Genomic DNA, 8,290 nt, shown 5'->3' on the forward strand with positions numbered 1-8,290 from the left:
AATGTTTTCTAAGGACAAATATATATATATATATATATATATATATATATATATATATATATATATATACCGTAATCTACTCCATCTACCAGACTTCATGGAACGATCATGTTCAAGGCCGGGGCAAACCAACACTGTGGTCGACACAAACCAACTCCCCCCCCCCCCCCCCCACCCCACTAAGAAGATTTCTTTGAGTGCAGGGTCGACAGGGAGTAAGGAAGCACTAAGACCATACTGGGACAAATGACGGACCCGCCACTTATCTAAGATTATCTCTCTTCCTCCTTTACTTAATTTTTCTGGTATAGCTAAAGCTAACTTTTGAATCCTTTGCTGGTACCTCGGAATCAGACAATTGATACGGTAAAACTTGTACATAGCAAATCGCCTACTCAACTAATCGGAGCACCCTATACAAATGAACCGTCGGCTTCGCCAATTGAAGTCCTGTTGTTGACGGCCAATTTTGACCCTCCCTTTTAAAATTAATTTATTTTTACTTAATATTTTACAATGAATACTTTGAAGATATTTTTCTATCAATAAATTCCTATTTACACAAATTAATTCAGTTTTAGTTTCAAAATTAATCATTTGGTATTAGTATTATATAATTACAAATATATTTACTATTTTAGTGCCTTTGTTAAGGTGGGAGATTAGAGATATATCTAAATTAATAATAGAGTCACGATAAAGAGGGAAAATTCCTAATGTTTGTACTAAAAGTATTAAATATTTTTATTTAAATTAAATCTAAACATGTTATTTCTAAAATTAATGGGGCCCCTTTGGGAGCTAAGACACAAGCCTTATTATCTGTAACATTAGAGCCGCCCCTTGTTCCACGTACCAACAACGACATACTCTGCGTAACTCATAAGTGGGTGTGTAAGCAGGGATATAAATAATAATTCTTTTTTATTATTATTTAATTTCCCTTTCCTGGCACGGGTATAGATATCGTACCCCATCGTTTAATTAAAATTTTGGACATTGGTAGAACATTTACCAAAAGAACAATATGAATGGCTACAAATATTTTTGAAGTGTCTTCCATCTTAATTCCATACTTTGTGGACCCATCTTCAGAAAAAAACATTATCCTATCAACTTTTACGTATCTCATGACATGGCAAATTTTTTCTGGCTCAAATTCACTTTCCAAATCTCATGGATGAGAGCTCACCTTCCACGTGTCCCAATCAAGAAAATATTCAAGATTTCCAGCTACTCTCAATTTCTATTCCAGTTCCAAAGTTTACGCCTGCAAAATTCAAGATACTACACTAGTGAGTTTATCATTCATCAATCTAAAACTTTTCTCATAGAGTCATTTTAGTCCATGTTTTAGTAAATGATGGTGTAAAACAGAATGGTGAGGACTTCAGTCCTTCATCAGACTCCCTTGCTGATACCCCATGAAGATCATGCAAAACCCCCAGAATTCAACTTCAACTTGAAGGAACAAGAATGGATTTATATGATCAAGAAAAGCAACAATATGAAGGAATTGAAGCAAGTCCATGGCCAAATCTTGAAACTTGGATTAATTTGTAGCTCTTTTTGTGCAGGCAATCTTTTAGCTACTTGTGCACTTTCAGAATGGGGCAGTATGGACTATGCTTGTTCGGTTTTCGGGGAAATCATTGATCCAGGTTCATTTGAATACAATACTGTAATAAGAGGACATGTTAAAGATATGAACTTAGAAGAAGCTCTACTTTGGTATATTCATATGATTGAAGATGAGGTTGAACCAGATAATTTCTCATATCCTGCACTTCTTAAGGTGTGTGCTCGATTTCGGGCCCTCAAAGAAGGAAAACAGATTCATGGGCAAATCTTCAAGTTTGGACAAGACGATGATGTGTTTGTGCAGAACAGTTTGATCAATATGTATGGAAAGTGTGGAGAAATTAAGGAATCTTGCATTGTGTTTGAGCAAATGGATCAAAGGACTATAGCTTCTTGGAGTGCACTTATTGCAGCTCATGCAAATTTGGGACTATGGTCTGAGTGCCTCAAACTTTTTGGTGAAATGAACTCTGAGGGATGTTGGAGGGCAGAGGAAAGTGCATTAGTGAGTGTGATTTCTGCTTGTACTCATTTGGATGCCCTTGATTTTGGCAAAGCCACACATGGATATCTTGTAAGGAACATGAATGGTCTCAATATTATAGTAGAGACTTCCTTAATAGATATGTATGTTAAATGTGGAAGTCTGGACAAAGGGTTGTTTCTCTTCCAAAGAATGGCAAAGAAGAATCAGATGTCCTATAGTGCCATAATCTCAGGGCTGGCGTTACACGGGCGAGGAGAGGAAGCTCTAAGTATCTACCATGAAATGCTCAAAGAAAGATTGGAACCAGATGATGTAGTTTATGTAGGGGTTTTGAGTGCTTGTAGTCATGCTGGACTGGTTGAAGAAGGGCTAAAATGCTTCAATAGGATGAGGCTGAAGCATCAGATAGAGCCAACGATTCAGCATTATGGGTGCATGGTTGATCTCTTGGGGCGAGCTGGTAGGCTCGACGAGGCTTTGGAGCTCATCAAGGGCATGCCTATGGAGCCAAACGACGTCTTGTGGAGAAGTCTGCTAAGTGCTTGCAGAGCTCATCAGAATGTTGAGTTGGGAGAATTAGCAGCCGAAAATCTCTTCCAGATGAACTCAAGAAATGCGAGTGATTATGTTATGCTCTGCAATATGTATGCACAAGCTCAAATGTGGGAAAAGAAGGCTGTGATTTGGACCAAAATGGCTAATGAAGGGATAAGTCAAGTCCCTGGCTCTTGCTTGGTTGAAGTAAACAGAAAGATGTACAAGTTTGTGTCACAAGATAGGTCACATCCCTGCAGTGAAGAGGTCTATGAGATGCTTCACCAAATGGAATGGCAGCTGAAATTTGAAGGGTACTTGCCAGATACATCACTGGTTTTGTTTGATGTAGATGAAGAAGAAAAGAGGCAAAGATTGAGCACTCATTGTCAAAAGTTGGCAACTGCATTTGCACTAATAAAAACATCTCAGGGTTTTCCAATAAGGATAGTAAGAAATGTCAGGATGTGTAGTGATTGTCACACATACACTAAACTAATTTCCGTCATTTACGAAAGAGACATTGTTGTTAGGGACAGAAATCGGTTCCACCATTTCAAAGACGGAACCTGCTCTTGTAAAGACTACTGGTGAATACATCTTCTTTTACCATTAAAACTCCCATTCTTTATTATAATCATATTTTCTGCAGTTCAAAGATGTAAACAATATTAGCAACAATCTTTAGAATCATGCCAATTCTGGAGAACCATCCCCTCACCTCCACCCAAATACGGGGTTTTCAGAAGGAGCACTTTGGTTCTGCCTCAAAAAAAGAACTAATTTTATTTCTTTAGCGAGTGAGAACAGGGTTGATAGGAGCAGGAAAATTGATAAAAAAAATCTCAATACAGTACTGTTTATATGCGCTCTAACTGCTTAAATTAGAAAAAGAAATTGACTCACAAAATATGAAAACAATCAGATTGAACTATGAAGTAGAAGGGAAGTATATTTCCAGCAAGATCTATTTTTTATTCAATGATCAATTAGACTAGAGCAGGCTCTCATTTGGTGCTTATTTTTCGTGGCAAATGTTTGCCCTGTTCAAACAATAGAAAAGGTCATTTTGACATTAAAGTCTTGAAATTCAAATAATCTACCGGATAAAGATTACTTGAACTAGAAAGGTAATCTATTCATCCTAATATAGTAAGATTAAGATCTCATGTTATAGTTATATAGCACAATAATACTACTGCAAGTGATCTCCTACTTCCAGATGATTATTCCAGCTGAATTGAAGAAACAGCTGTAGTAATTCCTTTGCTCGAGGATCGTTGTTTTCCAAGGACACACCCCGAGGATCTTCTCTTACTAGCATAGCAAGAACATTGACCGAACTCCAAGCTTTAGTAACATTCTTGCTTGAAACTGCATCAAATCCACCAGCACTCCCTCCATATTCATCGTATCATCTAGAAGCTGAGACTGTGATTCTGGTTCTATCTGTGAACAGTGCAAAAGGTGAAAGAAATGGTCATAAACATGGAACAAGGCAGCAGCGCACTAGACTCCTTAAGAGCTTTTGACCTTACAAGCTTTGTTTGAATGTCAAGATCGTTGGAATATGTCAATTGGGAAAATTGCAGTAAAGTACAAAACCAACAATAACAACATACCCACTAATATGTCACACCGTGGGGACTGGGGAGGGTAGTATGTACGTAGACCTTACCCCTACCTTGTGAAGATAGAGAGACTGTTTCCAATATACTCTCGGCTTAGGAAAGCATAAGCACCACATTAATGAAAATATAGACAAGAAGGGACGGTAACAAGAAGCCATATAAAAGCAGAATAAAAACAACCAGATAGTAAGGTGCTCAACAATGAAAAAAACAACGGTTAGTCATAAAAACCTATTACGAATAAAAAACGAGATTGCGTGTCAATACTACTGTTATGAACACTCTAGACTACCTATTCTACTGCCCTAATCATCGACCTTCATACCTTCCTATCAAGGGTCATGTCCTTGGTCAGCTAAAGTTGCGCTATGTCTTGCCTAATAACCTCTCTCCACCTCTTCTTTGGCCTACCTCTACCTCTCTGTAGGCCCTCCAATGTCAACCTCCCACACCTCCTCATCGGGGCGTCTGTGCTCCTCCTCCTCACATGACCAAACCACCTAAGTCGCGTTTCTCGCATCTTGTCCTCAATAGGGGTCACACCTACCTTATCGCGAATAACCTCATTTCTGATCCTATCTAACCTGGTGTGTCCGTACATCCATCTCAACACCCTCATCTCTGCTACCTTCATCTTCTGGACATGGGCGATCTTGATTGGCCAACACTCAGCTTCATACAACATCGTTGGTCTGACTACCACTTTGTAGAACTTACCCTTAAGTTTCAGTGGCATCTTCTTGTCATACAAAACACCGGAAGTGAGTCTCCATTTCATCCATCCCGCCCCAATACGATGTGTGACATCTTCATCAATCTCCTCATCCCCTTGAATAATAGACCCAAGGTACTTAAAACTCTCTCTCTTATAAATGACCTACGAGTCCAGCCTCGTCTCCCCTTCCCCTCCTTGAGTCTCGCCACTGAACTTACAATCCAAGTATTCTGTCTTGGTCCTGCTCAACTTAAAACCTTTAGATTTCAGGGTCTGCCTCCATACCTCTAATTATGCGTTCACACCATCTCGCGTTTCGTCAATCAATATAATATTATCTGCACATAGCATGCACCACGACACCTCCCCTTGGATATGACGCATCAGTATATCCATCACGAGAGCAAACAAAAAAGGGCTAAGTGCCGACCCCTGATGCAACCCCATCATCACTGAAAAATGGTCTGAGTCCCCACCCACCATCCTCACTCGGGTCTTTACTCCATCATACATGTCCTAAATCAACTTAATATAGGCAACAAGTACACCTCTAGCCTCCAAACATCTCCACAAAATCTCACTCAGAAATTTATCGTACGTCTTTTCTAAGTCGATGAACACCATATGCAAGTCTTTCTTTCTCTCCCTATACTGCTCCATCAATCTCCTAACAAGGTGGATGGCTTCTGTAGTCGAACGCCCCGGCATACACCCAAACTGGTTCTCAGAAATAGATATACTCCTCCTCACCCTTAGCTCTACCACTCTCTCCCATACTTTTATAGTATGGCTAAGCAGCTTGATACCCCGATAGTTATTGAAATTTTTTATATCACCCTTGTTCTTGTATACAGGAACCATCATGCTCCACCTCCACCCTTCGGGCATCTTCTTCGTTCTAAAAATGACATTAAATAATCTAGTGAGCCACTCCAAGCCTGCCTTGCCCGTACTCTTCCAAAACTCCACCGGGATTTCATCCATCCCGGTCACTTTGCCCTTGCTCATCCTACACATAACCCCCTCAACTTCATCAACTCTAATCCGCCTACAATATCCAAAGTCACAACGACTCCCGGAGAGTTCCAAATCACCCAGGACAATGCTCATGTCTCCCTCCTCGTTCAAGTGACTTTGGAAGTAGGTCTGCCATCTTCGACGGTTAAGCCCCGCATCCAACAAAACTCTACCTGCTTCGTCTTTGATGCACTTCACTTGGTCCAAGTCCCGCGCCTTCCTTTCTCGTGCCTTGGCTAACCTTAACAATATTTTATCCCCACCTCGGCCCTTGAGTTCCTCATACAAACGACTAAAAGATGCAGTATCGGCCGCCGTAACTGCTAACTTTGCCTTTTTCTTAGCCAACTTATAATGCTCCATATTCGCTCTCTTCTCCTCCTCGTCTACACTTTCCACTAGCTTCAGATACGCTGCTTTCTTGGTTTTTACTTTTCCTTGCACCTCTCCATTCCACCACTAGTCTCACTTGTGACCACCAGAGTAACCCTTTGAGACCCCTAATACCTATCTCGTGGCTTCCCTAATGCACTGCAGAGTCGTGGTCCACATAGCGCTTGCGTCCCCACTACTCCTCCAAGCCCCATAGTCACCAACTTGACCCCCAACTCCTGCAAGTGTCTGTTGAAATGAAGAAAAAAATTTAAGATAAGAAGAAACCATCTTCCTACAAAAAATCCTTCACTTTTTTGCAACACATGTGAGATTTTGCATGGAACCTACTTTTCTTTCTCATTTGGAAATTATTTTACAAAAATATGGAAGGAGACATTTTAACTATTTTCTTGTTACCTTTTGGACATTTAAAGAAACCCAAAGGAAATGGACACTATAAGTTCACATTGAAGTTGTCTAGGGGTTAAATTCTTCAGAAACAAAGCCTGCTTTTTCATCATTGAGATATAGTGATGAATGAAAGAAGGGGGAGCTAAAAACCACTCTTTAGGGTTCGACACCCCGGGTATGCACTAGCGCCCTTGACAGGAACTCCAGAACCCTCGGGCTCACTCAGCAAAAAGCTAACTCTCTTCTCCTGCTTTAGCTTAAGCCCCAAGGGGCCAGAAGAAGATACCCAATGTTCAGGGTAGAAAGCCAGGGTTTGTGGGACCCCCTCTCCCGCCCGATTTGATCTTTCTCCCATTTGCCGAGTCATCCGACCCGACCTCAGACTCTTTCTTCCCGACCTTCACATATGGGTGGGGAGAAAGAAAAGAAATAAGCATCTAGTTACATGCTACTGGAAAACTTACTGGAATTCCTACAGCCCTCCCATCTTGCGCATTTGATACCTAATCTGAAGCATAGCATCTCGAGCTCCTAATAATTCTTTTAACAATTTATGCTTGAGTCGGTTTATTAGCTCGCTCCAACCACTGTTCATGGTGAAAAGCAGTAGAAATCAAAGTTCCAAATGAAATGGAATCTATAGAGTTTAGAATAAGATTCTATGGATAGAAAATCCAAAATTCAACAAAAAAGTAATGAGAATCCAATTGACGATGAGAATATTTACAATAGAAAGTTTGGGCTATACATGTTATGGGATTGGTATCTTCATCTCAAGAAGTAGATAATCTTTTTTTATGCTTTGTAATTAAATTTGACTTATGAACAGGGCAAAGATAACAATCACTATGACTACGTCCTCTAGTCAACATCTGCAACACCGAGGGATTTATATTACTCCAGTATATTAAACCTTCCCAGAAAATATTAGCATCTAAGTGCGTCAAGGTAGTTACAACCTGCCGTTTTGTGATAAAACGAGGCAAAACTTTCTTACCAGATAGCACTAGACTTTGCTGCTCTAGTTCTAAAAGAGTTTTATCTTTTCAGCAGGAAGCAGGTTGCAGGCATTGATGATGCATTCATAAGCATTATAATGTCTCTCAGCCAATTTACTTAAGGTATTAAGGTTTCGTTCAAGCGCAGAGTTTCATTCCGATAGCCTTCTCCATGTTTCTGACGAGCATAAAATACCACTTTATTTATACTCGCTAGTCAAATATAGTATAGTATAATATCGTATCCACAGGGATTAGAGTTAAACGGTATTTTCGTAGTTTCTATCTTGATTGCTATTCAAGAGAATCAACAATTGAGATTTATATGATTAATAACTACAATTAACTAAGAGTCTAAAGCTATTGACTAATGACAATCGAAACAAGGGTAAGCAAGGAAGTTATCAATGGGAGAAAATAGAGGTTGATAGGATAGGTGCAAGATAATTGTTTGGGATCTAACTCTAGATAATTCACTTCTAATGTTCAAGTGAGTCTCTCAAATTCACTCAATTATTAGTTCAAACATGCAGCAAAAACT

At 39.7% G+C, this 8,290-nt stretch overlaps 1 protein-coding gene and 1 long non-coding RNA gene across 2 annotated transcripts; one reads left to right on the forward strand and one right to left on the reverse strand.

Annotated features, from left to right (window-relative positions):
* Nucleotides 1–1,200: 1,200 nt before the first annotated feature.
* On the forward strand, nucleotides 1,201–3,220 carry LOC104116687 (pentatricopeptide repeat-containing protein At1g31920). The gene has a single exon (XM_009627596.4). It carries the CDS (start codon nucleotides 1,379–1,381, stop codon nucleotides 3,194–3,196), a length of 1,818 nt encoding a protein of 605 aa, XP_009625891.1. The 5' UTR covers nucleotides 1,201–1,378; the 3' UTR covers nucleotides 3,197–3,220.
* A 279-nt stretch (nucleotides 3,221–3,499) lies between these two features.
* LOC108948600 (uncharacterized) lies at nucleotides 3,500–7,615 on the reverse strand. The gene is made up of 2 exons (XR_001973325.3): nucleotides 7,216–7,615; nucleotides 3,500–4,051 (listed from the first exon to the last, which is right to left on the reverse strand). It is a non-coding gene; the product is annotated as an uncharacterized lncRNA (long non-coding RNA).
* Nucleotides 7,616–8,290: the final 675 nt, after the last annotated feature.

The sequence above is a fragment of the Nicotiana tomentosiformis genome, chromosome 8 (genome assembly GCF_000390325.3).
Source record: "Nicotiana tomentosiformis chromosome 8, ASM39032v3, whole genome shotgun sequence".
NCBI lineage: Eukaryota > Viridiplantae > Streptophyta > Magnoliopsida > Solanales > Solanaceae > Nicotiana > Nicotiana tomentosiformis.